The sequence below is a fragment of the Sebastes umbrosus genome, chromosome 8, assembly GCF_015220745.1.
Source record: "Sebastes umbrosus isolate fSebUmb1 chromosome 8, fSebUmb1.pri, whole genome shotgun sequence".
Classification (NCBI taxonomy): Eukaryota; Metazoa; Chordata; class Actinopteri; order Perciformes; family Sebastidae; genus Sebastes; species Sebastes umbrosus.
The window spans coordinates 6,038,923-6,060,948 of NC_051276.1; the positions used below are offsets into that span (position 1 = coordinate 6,038,923).

General features: G+C 40.2%; 2 protein-coding genes and 1 long non-coding RNA gene across 4 annotated transcripts; 2 read left to right on the plus strand and 1 right to left on the minus strand.

Annotated features, from left to right (window-relative positions):
• Window positions 1-1,739: 1,739 nt before the first annotated feature.
• LOC119492274 (mucin-19-like) lies at window positions 1,740-3,076 on the plus strand. The gene is made up of 2 exons (XM_037776608.1): window positions 1,740-2,053; window positions 2,528-3,076. Exons 1-2 carry the CDS (start codon window positions 1,885-1,887, stop codon window positions 3,037-3,039), a joined length of 681 nt encoding a protein of 226 aa, XP_037632536.1. The 5' UTR covers window positions 1,740-1,884; the 3' UTR covers window positions 3,040-3,076.
• Window positions 2,249-8,710, minus strand: LOC119492273 (serine/threonine-protein kinase pim-2-like). Of its 2 annotated transcripts, none has more exons than XM_037776607.1 (11): window positions 8,482-8,710; window positions 8,114-8,347; window positions 6,943-7,083; window positions 6,696-6,824; window positions 5,283-5,402; window positions 4,459-4,553; window positions 4,320-4,367; window positions 3,990-4,202; window positions 3,611-3,791; window positions 3,311-3,484; window positions 2,249-2,342 (listed from the first exon to the last, which is right to left on the minus strand). In XM_037776607.1, the coding sequence occupies exons 2-11, from the start codon at window positions 8,307-8,309 to the stop codon at window positions 2,251-2,253; spliced, it is 1,389 nt and encodes a 462-aa protein (XP_037632535.1). In that variant the 5' UTR covers window positions 8,310-8,347; window positions 8,482-8,710; the 3' UTR covers window positions 2,249-2,250. The 2 variants fall into 2 exon arrangements, with proteins under 2 accessions (XP_037632535.1, XP_037632533.1); XM_037776605.1 differs by lacking the exon at window positions 2,249-2,342 and adding an exon at window positions 2,453-3,195 and having other exon boundaries at window positions 8,482-8,706.
• Window positions 8,711-10,365: 1,655 nt separating this feature from the next.
• LOC119493335 lies at window positions 10,366-11,210 on the plus strand. The gene is made up of 2 exons (XR_005207943.1): window positions 10,366-10,424; window positions 10,972-11,210. It is a non-coding gene; the product is annotated as an uncharacterized LOC119493335 (long non-coding RNA).
• The last annotated feature ends 10,816 nt before the right edge of the window (window positions 11,211-22,026 follow it).

The following is a 22,026-nucleotide window of genomic DNA, read 5'->3' on the forward strand; positions in this document are numbered from 1 at the left end:
TGTAAACCCCAATCCATCCATGACACAACATTTTATTGTTAAGTCTACACAAATGTTCAGGACTGTCAAAATGACATAAAAATGTTATGTTAACTTGACACAAACACTCATCCCTTGTACGCTTAACATCATTTTTAATGTTAAGTCAACAATTTTAGATTTTTGAGTTTATTTAACTAAAATGTATTAAGCCAATATAGCCTAATTAGTTCAAGGTCAATTAACAACACATACATTGTGCACTTAGCATATAATTGGATAGTTGAATGAACTAAAAAAGATGTTGTGCAAATATGTACTCAATATTTTTATGTTCATATAACAAGAAGTTATTTTCTTTTTCAATAACGTGAAAAATGTGTGTTCACTTTACATAACATAAACACATCATTACAACAAGAATTGCAGAGTTATGCTGAACACAATTTTTTTGCTGTCTTTACATAAAACTACCACAAATTTCTGTGTTTTTACCAACTTATTATTTTCTAGTACACATAGTTTAGTAATAATTAGTCAAAGCAACATTCAATTTAAAGGCTGAGTACAACTCCATTTCTTTGTTTATGTAACGTAAAATCTTTGAGTAGAAATAAAAACATACATTTGTGTTATAATGTTTATGTCAATAAAAAAAAGTATTTAATGTTAAAATGGCACATATTGTTAAGCTCAATGGACAGCATAGAAATTGTGCACTATGTATACATTTTAGTAGTTGTTTTAACTTAAATATTGGTGTCGCCCTTTTGGTGCCCCAGACGAGATTCAGATTTGGAAACCGCAGCACACATCACAACGGCTTTAAGACAAAAATAAATATATATATTTTTTCATAAATAACTGTATTTATTATAATATAAATAAATAATTGGTCCCTGGTATTGTTGGTTTAAAAGTGTCAAGTCAGTTTCACTCTAACGAGAGTCACAGGGGTAAAAAGTGTATTTCTTTCTTTCTTTCTTTATTTGTTCATTTGTTACCTCAAGGCAGAAAAATGAGAAAGGGCATCTGACATTTTTCTTTTTTTTTTTTATTTCATTTAGTTTTTTAGAGGGTGACCAGAGAGCCCCAGAAAGGGGGGTGGGGGGGTTACCCTAGGCAACCACCTATAAGGCCTATGCCTTAAACCAGCCGTGCCGCGAGGTGCACGGACCGTGGTGGAGGCCTTGCTGTTGCCTACAGCAACCATTTAACTGTAAACAAATCACTATTGACAACTTTCAGAGTTTTGAGATCAAAACCAAATAACAGCTTTTTAGATGAATTTTCTGAATTTCTTTCTTCCATTGTCCTCAATCATGATATCATTTGTATTGTAGGGGATTTTAATATCCATGTTGATGACCCATCAAACTATTATGCCACTGAATTCCTAAACATTACTGATTCTTTCAACCTGGTGCAGCACGTCTCTGGTTCAACTCATAACCGAGGCCACGCCCTTGACCTCGTATTTACTCCATGCCTGAATATAAACTCCCTCTCATTGATAGACCTCGTCTCTGACCATAAATGTAATCTATTTGACTCCTGTATCCAGGCATAAGCAGTCTGTCCATGACCTTTTATGGTAAAATATACTATGACTTTTTCATGACATTTGTTATGACAACTATGATACTACATACTATGACTTTGACTTTTTTGACATATATTTATTTAACTCAAAATGCAGTTAGAAAAAAACAGTATGTTGATTCTCTGTGGTCTAAAGAAAAGATGAATTAATTGGGTTTAATTTAATTAAAGTTTATTTTCATGGCTGAGTATTAAATATCACATTAAATAATGGCTAATTGGAATATGAGCAGAACCTGCCCAGCCCAAGCTCTCTAAGAAGACGAGGAAAAACTCCTCCAAAATCCTGAGGCTAGATGGAAAATGGGAAGAAACCTCGGGAAAGGCAATTCAAAGAGAGATCCCCTCTCCTCGAACGGCTGGGGGTGTTACAGGATCTGCAAAAAAAAAACATTGGGCAAAGGCGGGGCACACACGCTGGTGACCTGTTCAGGGTCGCCAGGCCATCGCAGGCAGGCAACCGGGTCGCCAGGCCATCAAAGGCCTGGCGACCCGGTCGCCACATAGGGCCGGCCCTGTAGCGCCAGCCTATCACAGGGCGGTGACCTCGCCAGCCTATCACAGGCTGGCCTCCCGGTTCCTCGCGTTCTTCCTGTCAAAGAGAGCACAGCATTAGTACTCGGAAAACTTGAGTATTGTATGGCGGGGACATGTGTGTTCCGGGTTGGTTTATCTGAGCCATGGGTGATGCTTGAGCTGCTCCAGGGTCAGGCGCTGTTCGGGGTCTTCAATCAAACACATTTGCAAGAAATACTTGCAATCTGGAGAGAAAGAAGGAGAAGAAAGATGAAGGTGACGGCTACAGAGATCCATCAGAATGTGAACTAAAATGAACAGATTAGTGTCTGTTGACGTGTTTGTGTATGTTTTCGTTACTTTTGGACAGCCTCTTGTTGAACGTCACCCCGTTTTCAAGGAATGCTGGTGACCTATCCAGGGTCGCCAGGCCATCACAGGCTAGTGACCGGGTCGCCAGGCCATCACAGGCTAGTGACCGGGTCGCCAGGCCATCACAGGGTGGTGACCGGGTCGCCAAGCCATCACAGGCTAGTGACCGGGTCGCCAGGCCATCACAGGCTGGTGACCGGGTCGCCAGGCCATCACAGGCTGGTGACCGGGTCGCCAGGCCATCACAGGGTGGTGACCGGGTCGCCAGGCCATCACAGGCTAGTGACCGGGTCGCCAGGCCATCACAGGCTGGTGACCGGGTCGCCAGGCCATCACAGGCTGGTGACCGGGTCGCCAGGCCATCACAGGCTGGTGACCGGGTCGCAAGGCCATCGTCGCTCAAACAGGACCACATGGGGCCGGCCCTGTAGCGCCAGCCTATCACAGGCCGGTGCCCTCGCCAGCCTATCACAGGCCGGTGACCTCGCCAGCCTATCACAGGCCGGTGACCTCGCCAGCCTATCACAGGCTGGCCGCCCCGGATCCTCACGTTCTTCCTGTCAAATATAGAGCAACATTAATACTTGGAAGACTTGAGTATTGTATGGCGAGGACGTGTGTGTTCCGGGTTGGTTTATCTGAGCCATGGGTGATGCTTGAGCTGCTCCAGGGTCAGGCGCTGTTCGGGGTCTTCAATCAAACACATTTCCAAGAGATCCTTGCAATCTGGAGAGAAAGAAGGAGAAGAAAGATGAAGGTGACGGCTACAGAGATCCATCAGAATGTGAACTAAAATGAACAGATTAGTGTCTGTTGACATGTTTGTGTATGTTTTTGTTACTTTTGGACAGCCTCTTGTTGAACGTCACCCCGTTTTCGAGGAACGCGAGGGTCTCAAAAGAGTTGTCCCTGTGGAGCGTTTGAAACATGACCACTCCAACCTGCCACGCTGTGGTTGGGCCGGCGCTGTAGCCTTGACCATTGTACCACTCCGGAGGGAAGAGATTAGGGGTACCTAGAATATACAGACATAATGATAAGACGGTGAGGAGGAGGAGGAGGAGGAGGAGCTTTCTTTTAAACGTAAAAGTCACAGATGGGTAAGTTAGTGAAGAGAAGGAGTAGAAGCTAGACATCTTACCGTAGTAGTGGCGGAGAGTGGCTTCTGTCTTCACGAAGCAGCTCAGTCCGAAGTCAATGAGACGAACTCGCAGGACGTCCGAGCCGGTCTCGATCAAGATATTTTCCACCTTGATGTCCCGGTGAAAGATGCTCTTATCCTGAAGCTCAATTAACGCATCAACCAGCTGTTTCAGGATGATCTGAGAAACAAAAAGAGAGAGATGAGGGATTGGAGAGGAGGGTGCTTTGACATTTCTTCATGGCTGTTCCACGCCAACGTGGAAGTGTAATTACTTTGGTGAGTACAATGTACAATGATGAATAGAAATGATGGTCAAAATAAGCTCCCCAGTTCCTGTACAAAGTTTAAAACACACAAGGATCCTCCAGTAGCTTACCTTGGCCTCTTCCTCTCTTAAGGAGCCTCCCTTTGACCAGATGTACGTGGCCATGTCCATGCAGGGGTCTGGTCTCTCCAGCACCAGGATCAGCTCCTGTTCCAGATCATACCAGTCCAGTAGGGACACAGGTGCCGAGGAGCCCGCTGAGCCACGTGTTTCGGCCGCCAGTTTCAACAAGATGGCGACCTCCCCAGAGAGCGTATTCCCATCCTAAAACATCCCAACAAAGAGGAGGATGAGGGAGAGAAGCTCCACAGAGAAGCAGGATTCATCCATAATACATCCAATAAGAGATCGCCGTGTTGAATACAGCAGATCTTAACTCACCACGTGTTTGATGTACTGATATTTGCTCGGGATGTATTTGATGGCAACCTACGAGACACAAACTTTGTTAGCACTTCCTGTCCATACTGTGTGTGTGTGTGTGTGCATGTGTGTGCAAAAATGTGTGTGTAATACTTACAGGCAAATGATCTGCTTTGCGATAGCCAGCAAACACAGATCCACACCCTCCTTCGCCGAGCTTCTCCTCCTGTTGATATTTAGCCTCGAATGCAGCTAAAAAGACAAACAACGTTTAGTTTTAATAGAGTTGTGAGGAACACTAATTACATGTTACTTAAGCTCTGGGGTGGATTAATGCACAGACTGGCCTAGGCTGATATTTACAGGGGCCCCAGATTGGCCAGATCATTTTTTATTATTTAAATGTACTTAAGAGAAAAAAAACAAAAAAACTTGACCCTTATTGGCCAACAAGAAACGTTAAAAAAATGAAGAGGGACACATCTACCCAATCAGCTGACCTTCTGAGCCTGGCCCGCTGATGTGACCATGTTCATGAGGTCAATCTGGTTTTCAAATAATACGTCACTACTGGACAGAATAGTGGCAAAATGTCAAAAAGAAAATATGATCACAGAGCCAAAAAAACGAACAGCACAATGTCTGAAAGAACACCGTGACCAGGATCTACTAAAGAAAACCCCTAAATTGACGAGATATGTCAAGATTTAGATTAAAGGCTGTCTCAATGTGTTTGTATACGCCAGTGTTCCCTCGACTGTGTACGTGTGGGCCGTGTAATATTCCTAGCAGGCTTTTATACATGACACAAAATGACTTTTTTCTGGTAACATTAAAGCATGATGAGTAAAGTTTGGGGGGGGGTCATACAAAGAGTAGCCCAGGGGCCCCTGACCACTTTAATCCGCCACTGCTTAAGCTCTAATATGAATTTTACACTTAACATAAAGCCAAACCCAACGTGTATCACTATCTACTGACCTCTTTTCACACGTGTTGGCAAATTGTGTGCGGTGTACAGTTTGTCGTCCTCGGACTCTGTCAGGTCCAGGTCTGGGCTCCTCTTCTTCTTTCTCTTACCACCTCTCTTGCTCACATCCTCTGCAGATGAGATGAGGTTTTCAACGGATGAGAAAAAAAACAGAGGGACATCAGCTTGTTGACAGTCGCAGGACCTAACGTGGACAATAAGTCCTCCAAACTAAATGACAACACAGACCGTCATTCGGTGACTTCCAAAAGGACACATTGGAGTCTTTTCTGCTCTGTTGCCTCTCAGTTAAAGGAATAGCTCGTCATTTCTTTTCACACTTTGCTATTGTATATAGTATGATATTGTTATTCTCTGTTCATATTTTATATTTTCTAAGCTAGTTGTAGTAGTCTGTCATATTTATAGGGTATTCTAACATCTATCCATCTATCTATCTATCTCATTTTCTTATTCTTAATCTTAGTACTTATATTTCTTTACATATATATTTGTTTATATTGTAGCATTATGTACATAATTTACACGTTACTTACTCCTTTATTTCTATTTTCTCACATTCCTTATGTTTACACAAGAGCAACTTTAACGTCCCAACGTCCCCCCAGGATCAATAAAGTATTTCTGATTCTGATTCTGAAGCTGGAGTTGAGCTGTGGCTAGCCTAACTTAGCCTAACTTGGCCTAACTTAGCCTAACTTAGCTGATCTTAGCCTAACTTAGCATAAAGACTCTTGAGGCTGGGGAAACAGTTAGCCTGGCTCTGTCCGAAGTAAAATAAAATATGCCCTCCAATTAAAACTAATATTTCTCATTGTCCTCTGGTGCTATCTATCCATGCAGATATATCTGTCTCCATCCTAATACAATGGAGGGGAATGACATTTAGTTTGTGGTGCTCACAGCATTGAAGCAATTAACAGCAACATCTATTTCCAAACACAGGGTCCTTGTTACTCTGGACAATCCACAAGCCTCACTGTGAACACTTTCTATTGGAACAACCTTCTACCAAAGAAATAGAAACTACAGTGTGTTCAGTGGAACATCTATTCCATCCAGGACACTATTTTTGGAAAGAGATGTTGCTTTTGAATTTTCAAATGTCATTTGTCGATGCTGTGAGCACCAAAATGAAATACCGTTTACCTCCGTTGCACTGGGGTGAATGCAAAAATCTCAGACACAGATATTTAAAAACCTGGAGGGTTAAAGTCCCAAACTATCTGCATAAATAGATACCACTAGAGGGAAGTGTGGATTTGTTTTTCTTTGTAATTTAGGTGAACTGAAGTCTATTTAGATCAATATACCAACAACCCTGTTGATGGGCATTTCTGTGAAAGATCTGAGTACAACTTCCACCTCTGTCTGAACCTTGTGTTCAGTAAATTATGATTCACCTTTAGAGACCCTTGTCCTGTGCTGCCAGACGGTCTTCTTGTAAGGACAGGTCCTCCTTCTAAGCCTCTTAGTCGTCCCAGTTCGATCCATTTTAGGCGCTGAACTTAGTCCTGACGTGCTAGGGAGCTCTACGTATTAGAAATATTGAAATTGTAATTTTTTTACATTTATTTCAAGGTATTAACTCTGAATTAGTGCTTACACTTAACATAAAGCCAAACCCGACATGTATCACTATCTACTGACCTCTTTGCACGTGTGCGGGCACATTTTGTGGGGTGCACAGTTTGTCGTCCTCGGACTCTGTCAGGTCCAGGTCTGGGCTCCTCTTCTTCTTTCTCTTACCGCCTCTCTTGCTCTCATCCTTCGCAGATGAGATGAGGTTTTCTACAGATGAGACAAAACACAGAGGAACATCAGCTTGTTGACAGTCACAGGACCTAACGTGGACAATAAGTCCTCCAAACTAAATGAAAACACAGACCGTCATTCGGTGACTTCCAAAATGACAAATTTGAGACTTTTCTGTTCTGCTGCCTCTTAGTTAAAGGTCCCATATCATGCTCATTTTCAGGTTCATACTTGTATTTTGTGTTTCTACTAGAACATGTTTACATGCTGTAATGTTCAAGAAACACATTATTTCCCTCCTACTGTCTGCCTGAATATCCCTGTAATTACTTTCTGTCTGAAACACTCCGTTTTAGTACATTTCAATGGAATTGCAACGGAATTGCGTTGCTAGGCATATTTCTGTCCATGTTTACTTCCTGTCAGCTGATGTCATTCAAATATACTGCAACAGGAAATAAAATGGGACCCATTTAGAATGTTTACGTTTAAAACTTTGAAATGGTTTAAATATTGTAGATTTGTGACATCACAAATGGACAGAAATCCTAACGGCTTGTATCAAACGCACAATTTCTGAATACAGGCTGTGTGTATTTCTCCGTATATTGAACGTTTTGATAGTTTAACAGTTTTTATATACAGTATCACTTAAACCTGCTTTATAATGTAAAAGACCTGGAAATCTCACTTTTTATAATATGGGACCTTTAAAGGAAGAGCTCATCATTTCTTTTCATACTTTGCTATTGTATATAGTATGATATTGTTATTCTATGTTCATATTTTATTTTTTCTAAGCTAGTTGTAGTAGTCTGTCATATTTATAGTGTATTCTAACATATTCTTTCTATCTATCTATCTATCTATCTATCTATCTATCTATCTATCTATCTGTCTATCTGTCTATCCATATATCCATTTGTATATCTATCTATCTATCTATCTATCTATCTATCTATCTATCTATCTATCTATATATCAACTTCCACCTCTGTCTGAACCTGGTGTTCAGTAGATGATGATGGTATACACTCCCAACAGTATTTTCACATGATCAGCTTACCTCTGTGAACGTCCACTGAAGAGGACGGTCCTGCTTCGTCTTCTCTGGCTCTGCTCTTCAATAGTCTCACACGGACATCGTCCTGAGAGGTGTCCGAGTGTTCACCTTCAGAGACCCTTGTCCTGTGCTGCCAGTCGGTCTTCTTGCAAGTGCAGGTCCCCCTTTTAAGCCTCCTAGTCGTCCTAGTCCTATCCATTTTAGGCTCTGAACTTAGTCCTGACGTGCTAGGGAGCTCTACAAATTAGAAAAACACAGTGGAACAAATTGAAATTGTAATTTTTTAAAATGTATTTCCAGGTATTAACTCTGAATTAGTACTTGATCCTAAATAAGTCATATTAACATGAGTGACTGGATTTTTCACTTACCTCAACTTGTTCCAAGAGCCGGAGAAGAGAGAGAGTTAGTGTCCTCTGCTGAGTCTGTCAATGATAATGTTTCTAAGACGTTTCTAACAGCACAACTCTCAGAGCAAGGAGATGTTGAGTCTGAATGTGTCTAAATGTGCCACTCTGTGTGTATGTCCTAAGGTTCTGAGGTGTGTTGGTATGATGTCATCATGATATCATAAGGGCATCACAGCCAAGTGTTGCGGAATATGTAAATTAGTGTGTTTAGAATAAATTGTGTATGTGTATATATTTGAATGTATATATTGAATATATATTGAAGTCATTAACGGTCCCATATTGTAAAAAGTAAAATTTTCAAGTCCTTTCCATTATAAATATTCTGTCCGTTTGTGACATCACAAATATACAATATTTAGACCATTCCACAGTTTTAAACATAAAACATTCTAAATGTGTCCCACTTTATTTCCTGTTGTAGTGTATGTTAATGACATCAGCTGACAGGACGTAAACATAGATCCAAACTGTTGCCAGGCAACGGAATTCCGTTGCAATGCACAAAAACGGAGCATTTCGGACAGAGGCTAAAGACAGGTATATTCAAGCAGACAGTGTGAGGAAAATAAAGTTATGTTTGAACATTACAGCATGTAAACATGTTCTAGTAGAAACACAAAATACAAGTATGAACCTGAAAATGAGCACGATATGGGACCTTTAATAATGGAAAACATGAAGTAAAGTACTTGATTAAGCAACCTACAAGAAATTAAATCAAATAACTCCTGCTAGGCATTTTCACATTTCACACACAGTTAGACCTAAATCTGATCCAATTTGACCTCCATCATCAGCCTTTCTTTTCCTTACCAACCAGTTAACCAAACTCATCTGAAAATTAAAAACTATATAATACACTACAAGCTAAGTGCACAGAGATTTACAGGGATCATATTTTAGAAAACAATGTTTACTATCTGTTAACATTGGCCAAAAATTACATTCAATTATTCTTTCTAAAATAAATACACAAGTTGAAATCTATTTGAACGACTGTTAGATGTTTATTGAACATGTGTTGAGATTATTGATGTCTCTATTTTAGTTAATTGCTGAAGTAGCGAGCACTATCGGTTGTTGCCACATTACAAACAAGTTGAGTTTAGCTATTCAAATCATAAGAGGAAACAGCCTGGTTAAAAACCCACTAGGTAGCCTATAGGCTTTCTTGTTATATTCATTAATAAGTGCCCGTTTGTCTTTGCTCAGGAGACTGAACCTGTTTTCCCTGTCCTTTTTAAGCTTACAGTCCTTGACACCTTCAAGAGAGCTCGACACCAGGGGTCAGCAACCTTTACTATCAAAAGAGCTATTTTAGGCAAAGAAAAAAAAAAAGCAAAGCCGCAAAACATTTGAGCATTGTCATGAAGGTAACACAGTTTGTAGTCTAAGTATATAGTATATAAGTCTAATGCATTTAGGGCCAAGGGGCAAATGTACTACGGAGTATTAGGGCCACATTGAGGGGAAAAAAATCTGAGATTTCCAGAATAAAGTCATAACTTTACGAGAAAAAAAGTAATAACTTTATGAGAAAAAAACGGTATATTACGAGAATAAATTCATAACTTTACAAGAAAAAAAATCGTAATATTGCGAGAATAAAGTCATAACTTTACAAGAAAAAAGAAAATAACATAAAATTACTACTTTATAATATTGTGACTTTATTCTCGAAATCTCAGGTTTATTTTTTTCCCTCAATGTGGCCCTAATACTCTGTCGTATCATCGTACCATAGACCTACAACAATGATAAATAAAAATGAAAATGTAAACAAAAAACAGTTATGCATTTCCATTTTTAAAAATCCACAGGGAGCCACTGGAGAGGGGCTAAAGAGACGCATGTGGCTCCGGAGCCGCAGGTTGCAGACCCCTGGTCTAGACCAAGAAATGGTAAGTGACCCAGTAACATCTCATGAGTGTCTTGATTCTTTAATGATATATTTAAAGAGCCAGTTGAGGTGGTTCGGGCATCTAGAACGGATGCCCCCTGGGCGCCTCCCTTGGGAGGTGTTCCAGGCACGACCAGCTGGGAGGAGACCACGGGGAAGACCCAGGACTAGGTGGAGAGATTATATCTCCACACTGGCCTGGGAACGCCTCGGGATCCCCCAGTCAGAGCTGGTTAATGTGGCCCGGGAAAGGGAAGTTTGGGGTCCCCTGCTGGAGCTGTTGCCCACCTGACCCGATCCCGGATAAGCGGTTGAAGATGGACGGATGGATGGATATTTAAAGAGTGTTTACGGTTATAGACGTTATGCAGACCACAGGCAGCATAATAATGTTCAGAATGGCATGGAATTATAAAATCTGTGACTTCAACTGTCAATCAAAAAACCTTTCTTCTCCATCATTATCATCTTGTACTTAGTCAGCACAGCAGGATCAGCCCCTTGCCATGTTTATGTGATAGCTGTGTGTGCATCTTTCTTTACCACAGCTTCTTCAGGGGAAACACTGGACACTTTGGAAGTGCTCAGAGTTGACGTGTGATGGAAATGGAGAACGCTGATAAAGACGGCATAGATTTCTCAGTGATGGGCAGCAACATGAGCCAGATCTTTGCTGCGAGAAGTCTTGAGATTGTTAATTCAAGTCCCTCTGTGGTGCATGTCCTGGAAAGATGGCCAGCTCTTTTCCTGGAACACCAGGTACATAAACCTCATGTTTTTATATAGAGCTATGGAATGTAGGTGATTTGATTGTTCATTTTTGTACTTGTCACAAGTGTGTTTTCTCACATACTTTTTATATTGCGTGTTGTAGTTAGCTATCATCTGAGATCCATAGACTGAACTATTATTATTGGGATGTTTTGGGATGTTAAAAGGAAACTTTGCCAATTTTCAACCGGCTTTGTATCTTTGCAGTGTGCATTGTTCATTTGCACATACCACCCACATTGCATACAAGATACAAAGCTGCTTGAAAATCTTCAACGTTTCCCTTTAAGGGGAAGTGACTCACTTTGTTTTTATCAGGTTTGCGCAGAATACCAACGTATCAACAACCAGCGGCTGAGGGTTTAACCGTATGCTGCATTTGATCAACACACAAATCGTTTGCTGGCTGTATAGCCAGAGGGATGCAGGGAAAATTTAGTCGAAGTGCCCAGAAGATCTCTACTGATCTCAAAGAGCAGCATGCTGAACACTGAAATAGCAGCTTCTCATTTTTAGCCAGCGCATACAGACACTTTCACTGCTGAGTTACTTCACAACATGCTAAAAGTAAACTGTTCTGTGGCCATTTTCTCTGTACACAGTTAAAGATCATTTGTGAGGAAAGAAGCTCCACTCTGTATCATCTGTACAATCATGAGTGGACCGGAGAGTTTTCATAGTTCCCCACAACTCCAGCAGATTGACAGGTGTTCTCTCGAGTTGATCGCTTCACGTCAAATTCAGGAGTCACATTTTACGTGTTAATATGACATAATTATATGTTAAAAAAACACAAATATTTAGTTGTGTGATTAAAAAGGTTCTGTTGAACTGACATAAATTTCCATGCTGACAACGGTCATGTGACACAATTATTTTGTGTCTGGTGTACTCAAAACTTTCATGTTACTGTACTGGACACCGGACGGTATCAGCAGACACTTTGACAGACAGCAGCATTATTGTTAAAACCAGCGGTGAGAGACTGAAACATTTGTGCTAATTAAAAATAAAGAGCTGCAGGGTTTATCTGTGTATGAGCCATATAAGCCTCTGATATCACAAGCTTTATCACAGTTTAACATAATGTTTTTTTTTTCAGATTAGTAAAGTATCAGTTTAACCCTGAAACTCAGAAGTCTTTGGACATAAGTCAGTTCATTTACAGCAAGCGTAGCATAATCTGAAGTAAACACAATGGGTTCAGTCTCATCTTAAAGGGGAGTACTACTGCATATGTGAAAAAGGTTTTATGATGGTGTCTCCAGAGGGATCTATGTGAAGTCTGATAAATTGCCTTATGAGTATGCGTCGGTTGTTTTGTTGTGTTGACCACTGAAAATAGGACTAACTGTGAAAACAGGGTCTGTTTCATTTCTGGACAGAAAGTTAGAGGTCAAAGGTTTCACTTCTTGTGTCTTTCTGCACTCAGGCTGAATTAGTCTTTCTTTGGTCTTCTTTTTTTTTTATTAAAGGTAGGGTCAGTGATCTTGAGAAACTATCAAGAGTACACTAGTTTTTTAAAAATATGGTCCAGCCGAAAAACCCAGCCCAGCGTCGCCAACTCTTTTCCAATGAAAGTAGCTTGCAGCACTAGCTCCAAAAGTTACTAAATCTAAGTCACCAAGTCAACACTGACAGTCCGTCCGTTCAGGCCTCCCTCCAAAGCCACTCCCCCGAAATTATCATTACGAACGTAAACAATGAACGTGGCTATTGTTAGTACTCACAGCTGTCAATCGAGCAGCTTGTGGAAGACTCCGGTGACGTGCAATGAGTGCAATCATTCCATCAATCATTACGTTCAGGCCAAATGAAATGATTGGACGGGTTTATTACAGTCCTGCGACAGCCACAGATACCGGATTTTTCTTTTTTTTTGTCAGAGCATTTGATTTATTGATTGCTGTCGGGATGTAACGAGAATTTCAACTAATTTAATAAATATGAAAAATGCCTCTAAAATCTTACCACCTCTACCTTTAAACTAATCCATTAATTCATGTAGATTCTGACACAGAGCAACCACAACCTCCTGTCTGTAGGAGGAAGAGCATGTACAGGTGTAGCCAAATGTAACAATGGCTTGCCGACGTGTGGATATTTTCAGGAGTTGGATGAGATCGTCAAGAAGAGAAAGACCTCATCCAGAATCAGTCGGATGCTGCTGGACCTGACCCCCCGAAGCAGAAACTGGGTTCCTGGCAGAGATGGAGCAGTTGGGCAGTCTTTCCCTGAGTCTGAGGATGAAACTGCTCCACTGAATACACTGAAGACTCGAGCAGTGCTCTAAAGCTGAAGCAAACATTAGACGTAACAAAACAAACTCAGGACACAGAAGCAATGCATCAATGTGACTGCTTTAAGAAGATGAACAACAGTGCCCCCACCGTCTTCTGCTGGACGAAGAAATTGAGATCAGAGGAGATGATCATCAATTTCCTTAATGGTGATGATGTGATGGAAGTATTAAAGCGCTTCTCTGCTGTCAATCTCTGCAAGAAAGGCTGTGGATGCAACATTTGAGGGATAGCAGCATTGAGAATGCATGGGCCTGTTGGGCACATTGCAGCTTGAGGTTTCAGAGTACATTGAGGCAGATGTACCTGAAATCTGTCTGGAAACCAAACCAATACATGACCATATGCACAATTTCCAGCTTTGGAACTTTACGGAAGCAATAGCACAAGACATAAATTGTGTGGAAAGTAGTGAAAAACTATGAGTGTAATATGTTGGTTTGTTTGGCCAAGCAGTGGTTGTGCATCGGCTTTAAAAGTGATAACATCTATTACATGTCTTTGTTATGCAGGAGAGGCTTTCTGTAATACATCAGGATTGAATGACAAAATATAAAATGCATTCACCGTTTGTAACCTGTAGGTCTTAAAGCTTCAGTAGGCAGAATGTTTTTGGCATCATTGGGCAAAAATTCCACAATAACTTTTCAGCATATTGTAATTCAAGTGTTCTGAGAGATAACTAGACTGCTGCACCTCCTCATGGCTCTGTTTTCAGGCTTTAAAAGATCGAACCCGTGACGAGAGACTTTGACCAATCACAGCTCATTTCAGACACTATTGAGTGTTCCTATTGGCTGTGCTCCGGCTTGTGGGCGGTGCTTGGTATTTTTATTTGGTCCCTTTCAAGATGTTAAGAAGATCAAACCAAGCCAAAGTAATGCATTTAAAAAAAAAAAATCTTCATCATTCCAAGTATTGTATAATATTCTTACAATGTTTTAAAAAGAACCTGGGCTATCTGGTAGTATTGCATCTATAATCAGTGAGTTTACTTGGCCATTTCCATATTCGGTAACACTTTATAAGTATTTGTTAAAGATTACAAAATGATTTGTAAAATAAATAGTTTGTAAGACATATATAAATATTAGATAGATAGACCAGATATTTGTAACACTTTGTTAATAGTTAATAACTGGTTTGTAAACCATTTATAAACATTATTTGGATGGCTATTATAAAGTTGCAACTTCTGATTATAACACCTCGTCAAATGGTTAATAAATACTTTGTAAAACATCTATAAAAAATATTTAGATACATAGTTAATACTTTGTCAATGGTTAATAATTGGTTTCTGGTCCATCCGTCTATACAATTTTTATAGATATTTTACACACAATTTCTTAAAAGTTTACAAATCATTTAGTAATCACTAACAAATGCTTAATATAGTATATAAAATGTTATAATGTGTACAACAATAAACTGTTAATAAATTACTAATGTAATCAGAATATAATTGTTATATCAGCTATGATACAATATATAATTTATAAACTAATTATTTCATATTACACTAACTTCTGATAAAATAACAATACAATTGTTAGTAAACATTAATTATCATTCCATTGTTTGTTAACAGTAAAATAACTAAATTTAATTAACTATCAATTTACCATTTATAAATTATGGTTATTATTAAGTGTTACCTCATTTCCTAACCTCCTGGAAAAGCCATTTGTCCTCTTTTAACCTTTTCTAACTTGACAACATATACATTATAAATGGTCCCTTTGTATTTCCTGTTGCAATGTTTGTTAATGCAGTAACTGACAGAAAGTAAACATGGACCAAAGCTTTTGCCCTATAGCGACAGAATGGCAATGAAATGGTCTTTATGTGCAATTGCTTTCCCTGCTGATGACGTCCTCATCTGCCTCGGGATTCTTTGTGTAATTTCACTGTCCAGAGCTGTTGGACCGAAAAGGGAGCAACATTCTCGAGCACATACCAGAGAGCAAACTGTGAGGATTTTGTGCTACTTTCAAATCTTGCAACAGCAAAGTGTGAAATCGGAAGGTGTCAAACAGAGAGGTGTTATTTTTTTCATGCGATTGTGTGATTCATCCTCTTTAGCATTTCAGCACTAGGCCCCATATCAGTGGAAGCAGGATCAGTCAGTTGGTAGTGAGAGATCAAGGTTTGTAGCACCTTTCTCTAAAGTGATAATATGCAAGTTTTTTCTATTAATGTTGGTTTTGCTACTCTGTTTCACCTACTGATATCATTCAATAGTAATTCAATTTATTACCAACAAATGGCATTTTATTTGGAGTTTGAACAGTAAGGGAGCTCTTTTTCCCAACCTTATTACCAAACCATAACGTAAATATTGGACTGCAAAACCCCCAAATTAAGTTCAATACCTTCATTTTTTACATCCAATGCCAACATTTTTTAAATTCTCACCTTCTACAATATCTGCATATGGCAATTACAGTATAGTTAAAGTTAGGGAAAGATTGTGGTATGGCAACAAATTTAACAAAAATGTATTTGAACAACACTACCAACCCTACCTTCGAATCACATCTGGATTTGATTCAGATATGAGACACTTGTAAATGACAAGTGTAAATTGGGCCCTTGTATCAAAGGATTCAGACTTAGATCAAGTGTACACTCTTCTAAGGCCGAGAGTGGATTTAGCAGTAACAAGGGGGAAATTATGCAAATGAAATTGCCGTAAGAGATGTGCAATTTGCACACAGCTTAAATACTATGCAAACATTGAATACAGAGTGTATGATTTTAAGACATGAATCCAACAGGAAATGCTTCCATTGCACAACCACAGGATAGCAATACTGTTGAATGGAGGAAGTCCCTCATAACATTTTAGTGAGTTGATTTTGAGGATCTTTTGCTGTGTTTGTTTCAAACAGGCACAGTTTACATCCCCCATTGTTAAATGAAGTGGATGTCAAATATGTTGTGGGTATGGTCAGGAATGACAATACTAAAGGCAGAATTCATTTTTAGTGCCACTTCATGTAAAACAGTTGCACAAGTACAGTAGATTTACCTCACTTGAAATTCACTTAAAGTCAATTGGCAGCATGGGCATCTCATTATGCCGGTAAGCACAGGACATGTGAGTCAATTACACTAAATAATCTCAATTTAAAAAGTATTACAGTAAAATATCTCCCGTTATCAAAATGCAATGAAAGGCTTCTTTACAGTGCAAGTCCATTCTTAGATCATACAGAATACAAAATGTGTCTGTCTTGCTAAAAACAGTTGGACTTGACTCCCATCCATCTCTTTATGATGTAACCCAAACATGTCCAAGCATTTGAGCTGTGTTGTGTCATTCCATCAAGAGATGAGGATCCTCTTAACCGAGCTGCTGTTCTTGTTTTATTGCTGCCCTGTAGTCAAGTGTCTCTGTGGAGAGAGGATAAACAAAGAACAATACCCTGAATGTACTGATGCACATTGTGTATCATATAGTCAACTCAATCATGCATTTTTGTTATTGTTTAGTCTGACTTGTAGCTAAGGCCAGTGCATAAGTAAACTTGACACTTGCACTTGCTGTGCTGGCTCTGTAAAAACTGGATTAAAATGTTTTCACATGCTTGTTAAGTAAAGAGTGCAAGAAGAGTAGCCCGTTTGGTGTCTTCCCTGTTGATGCTCTTCCAATCCTGCACTAAATCTACCTTCTGTTCATGTTTGGTTCATCGGGTTTTTGCCCTCTGGCATAGACTGTATATAAAAAGTGGACATAGTCACCAAGACGTCACCCATTGGTTTGTGGACTGCCGTTTTGAAGCCTCGAGTTCTGCATTTTAGCTGTCGCCATCTTGCTTTTTTGCCACCAGAAGTGACATGAGAGGGTGGAGCTAAGTACAACCGAACGCTGAATAAGACTTTTTTAGGCAACCAAAAAGGTTATAATTACCTTAACACACTATGAAAGGGTTAAAGTTGTAAGACAAAAAACACCGATAACTCCCAGACCGGACTACGCCGTGGTAGCGACGCCCTAAAACATCCCCTGCTTTATTGTCTATTTTACTCTAAATGGGTCCATAAATTACTAAATGAACATCCAACACATTAGGCAACAGAGCCACTATTGTTAGGTTTAGGTAAGAACTACATTGTTGGGCTTAAAACTACCACTTTTGTACAGTGAAAATGACACTGAATGTTATGAACACGGGACACGAACGAACAACTGATTGTAACGTGGAGCATGCGGTCACGAACAGCGGTCTCTTGAATGAAAGCCTTGTGTTTGTTGGACCCATCCACCTCATCTTCCGCCCGCCTGCTGTGTCTCTTTTCGCTCTTTAAACTATGTCCCCACACTCCCGGCGCACTTATTATGTGTGTTTACTGTTAACGCGAATGGGTTTACAAAGCCTGGTGCATTTCATACCAACACTAAAGGGTGCCTTTTTGCGGCGGTAACACACGCCGACGGCTGTGACAAAGCCTAAGTATTTAACTCCCTGTGAATGAGAATGGGCAGGGACATCATGCTGTATTGAAGAAGACTTGAAACTATCAGTTGAGACCATAAACTCATGTCTACAATGTTTACAGAGAGAATAAATCAAGTGAGAAGTAGGGTCATTTTCTCATAAACTTCTATACAATCTGACTTATTTTTGCAACCAGAGGAGTCGCCCCCTGCTGGCTATTAGGAAGAATGCAAGTTTAAGGCACTTCCACATTGATGGCTTCACTTTTCAGACCCCGGAGTTGCCCACTGCCTTCAACAATTGCTCAGTTGAACTGACGTCATGTGAATGACTTAGCTTTGGCCATATTCTTTGGATCAATGTCCTGTTGCATTGGGGAACCATGTATACAAAGGGCTACACTGTTTACTAGGGGCGTAACAAAATTAAGTGGAATGATATTTGCAATAGAAAACCACGAGAGAGCCCCAAAAAAGGATCCCATTGTCGATAACTGTAAATGTTATCATCTGGCAGAGAGAGTGGAGCACCGTTGAGTGGCTTTTTCAAAGTCAGAGTATCCGTGTTCCCTTTTACTTCAAGATAACGAGCAAGCTGCATTCAGATAAAACGTGACATGAATTTACGCCTCCCTTTGCTACTGTATGTGGAGTGTTTGTTCTTTTCAGTCTGTGACCTTTGGCCACAAGCAGTCCATAAACGAGCTCTCTGACAGACGTCTGGTGTGACAACAAACGGCGACTGACTGACTTCAAGACCTACCAGGAACTCTGCGGTCTCTTATCACTCTCTGCTTTACAGACTGACAATATTTGCTCATTCATTCTAAAATAAATGTCACACCATACAGGAGTGCATTGGCTTCAGAAACACGAGGTTACCTAAACTGAAAGTAGTTAATTCACAGAGTTTATTTCTCTGTTTATCTATTTATTCTATCATATAATTTGATACGATATGTGGAGGACTGTCTCTTAAGGTACAAACACTCTCATCCAAAACAGTTCTATTAGAATGAAAAAGAATACACAGATAAGTCCAGATGTTGTATAGTTCCATGACACACAGCTGGATGTGCAGCTGCAGCATCAGCCTTACAGACCTGGAATAAACACGATTATTGGAGCTGGACTCCTCTTTGTTTCAGGGCCTGGAGACTTTTCTTAATTCTTCATTTCACTTGGATAGGCAAGTATAGTGTGCTCATAGAAATAGAGAAGATATTGCAAAGTCATCTGCAAGCCCAGCAGAGGCTTTCAGGATCCCTTATGGTCTGGTGCCCTGAGGCATTACTTGCCATGTTGTCACATATGTATTAGACGAGTAGTACTGCACTACTGATAGTAGGAGGACTATACATCAGAGATGTAGAGAGGCAGAGGAGGCAGTTTATCACTTGGGCTGATCAGGCATCGGAGATTGAAATGTCATCTGAGCTGAGTGAGCCAATCCCTTCGTTTTTCAGCACCACTGCTACTTGACATAGAGGAGCTCAGTTTCTCAAATCTTCTGAATCTGATCGCTGGTCAGGTCAGTGCAGACAGCTGGCATCTGTGCACGTTCGGGAGAGGATTATAACGAGGATACCCAACTGCTGTCATCATCCTTATAAATTATAAGTGACCATATCATATTTGTGTTTTTAGATATTGTAGACGTTAGAGACTGGTTGTCATAGTAACAGTGCAGGAAAGCGCTCAATGACACAGAGCATGAGCTCTGTCCAACACCTCTGGATGCAGAAAGAAGCCAGTACCATGGAAGTCTGGTTGTTGCTGTGGAGCCCAGCTCTGGATTGACTGTATGAGGCAGAATGTCTTTTTTATGTCTTTTAGAACCTTCTTTTTGTGAGTTTGGCTGATTATATAGAGGAAAGAAAACATGTTTTTCATGTTTAATCTAGCCTATTTATTACAAATAGCATTTTTGCAAATCGCAGAGACTTGAAACTGGCTTGAGAAAGCAATCCTAGTGCAGGAAATTTTTAATCTACAAAGAAATTAATGTGATGAATTGCTCACTATGATGCATCAAGCATGTTTCAATACAAGTTATAGAGGCTGGATGTAAGAATCAGAAATTGATTGTTAACAGTGACACCTGCGGCCGTTAAGTCAACGACAGTCAGCGTCCTGTTGCTCGTGCTTGTGCTCGCACTACGTAGACGCAGGCGAGAATCGGTCAAAACAGTGAGGCGACACACGAGACTGAACGTGATCAACAGCTAAAACCACAATATCACTATGCTTGGCCGTAATGTTAGCTTTCCTGTCCAGTAGCAATTTTGCCAGATCGGGGTCTATTTTGATACCCAAAACCGAACAAAGGTCCCTCCATGAATTGAAGGCCCGGCCGATGTTGATTCTACTGTTCCTCCGTCATTGATCACATTCCTGTTTTACAGATGGGCTTCACTGGATATGACTGGATTTTGCTTCCGTGGAGTTCGTGTTGGAGTCTGAGTTGTGGTGGGGGCTGGACGTTTGTTGCCGTTAACGGACCCCATTCCTAACCGAACTTTAGCTATGGTTGCAGACTGTTAGCCCTGTAGCAGAGCTGGAGAGAGTAAAGGCACCCACAAGCGTGGATGACGTCACATCCGGTAGATTTTCCCGGAAAAAAGGTCCCGCATTCTTCACATTTAAAGTCTAAAGGCTAGTAGAGGAATCCCAGAAATTTGAAGAAGGTCTAATTTTTTTAGGTTAGGTTACAACCTGTTAAAAAATGTTATTCAAAATTTGAAAAAAACATTTATATGTGTAAAAAACTTACATACAGACCCTTTAAGTTTCATATTGCACTGAGGTGAACTGAAACCATGGTTGCCTACAATGTAGAAATCATTACAAATGTAGATACGTGTTGTAGTCACAGGCCTAAAAATAAAAACCTCTGCATGCCCCTAAATATCGGCGTACTGTACGTCAAGGCATACACACCGGCTTGTATTGATTCACAACTGTCAAGTAATGCTGTGATCTAGAAGATTGTTCAGAAATCCAACGCCTGTTGAAAGATTTAAACAGAAAAAAGATGTTCCTTAAATAAAGCAGCAGTGGGTAGAAATGGAGCAAATATGATTTAAAAAAAGTTATTTTTATAAAACGGTCACTATATCCTGACAGTAGTGCATGAGACAGGTAATCTGAAATAATGTGCTTCTGTGTCCTCCTTTGTCCTCCGGTGCTCTTAATGGCATCTGCAAGATTTCACAGACCGGAGGAAAACAACCAATCAGAACCGAGCTGGAGCCTTGCCATCTCTGAGCAGCTGTCAATCACTCGCAAACTCCGATCGATCGGTCAAACTAGGCAGCGCTGTTACTGTAATGCCTATTTCTCACATTAAATGTTTTCAGAAACATCTTGTAGTGTACTGTTTATCTGTAAAATGAGAAAGTTTGTGACCCGGCTGCCATGTAGAGATCAGTTGAGGAAACACCAAGCACTGCCCACCAGCCGGAGCAAACTTTCTCATTACATTTGAACCAAGTTTGACCGTTTGATTGGAGTTTGTGAATGATTGAGAACTGCTTCCGTTGAATGAACAGCCAATAGGAACGCTCTCTCTCTCTGAAATGACCTGTGATTGGCCAAAGTCTCCCGTCACGGGCTAGATTTTTTTAAAGCCTGAAAACAGAGCCATGAGGAGGTGCAGAAGTCTAGTTTTCTCTCAGAACACTTGAATTACAATATGCTGAAAGGTTATTATGGAATTTTTGCCCAATGATGCCAAAAATATTCTGCCTTCTGCAGGTTTAAATAAAATGTCATGCATGGTCATGATGCATGACTATTGTTGTCACAAAGCTAAAAAACAGGCCTGTTTTGCTTAAATAATGAAAAGTTGTCACTTTGGAGAATATCTTCCATAGGCCAGGGACACTATTCAGGGAATCTCTCTAAAAACATCATCAAGCCATGTCAAATCTGTGTTCTTATGTATCAATCATAATTTTTTGCAAATTTACAAATTGTTTAATTACAAAATAAAATCAACCCAGGGGGATAAACAGGAGTTTGGGGCCAGTTCTGTCATCTCTATTACAGAAGCTCATCACAATAAAAAGTGTTTTATGGAGGAGGAG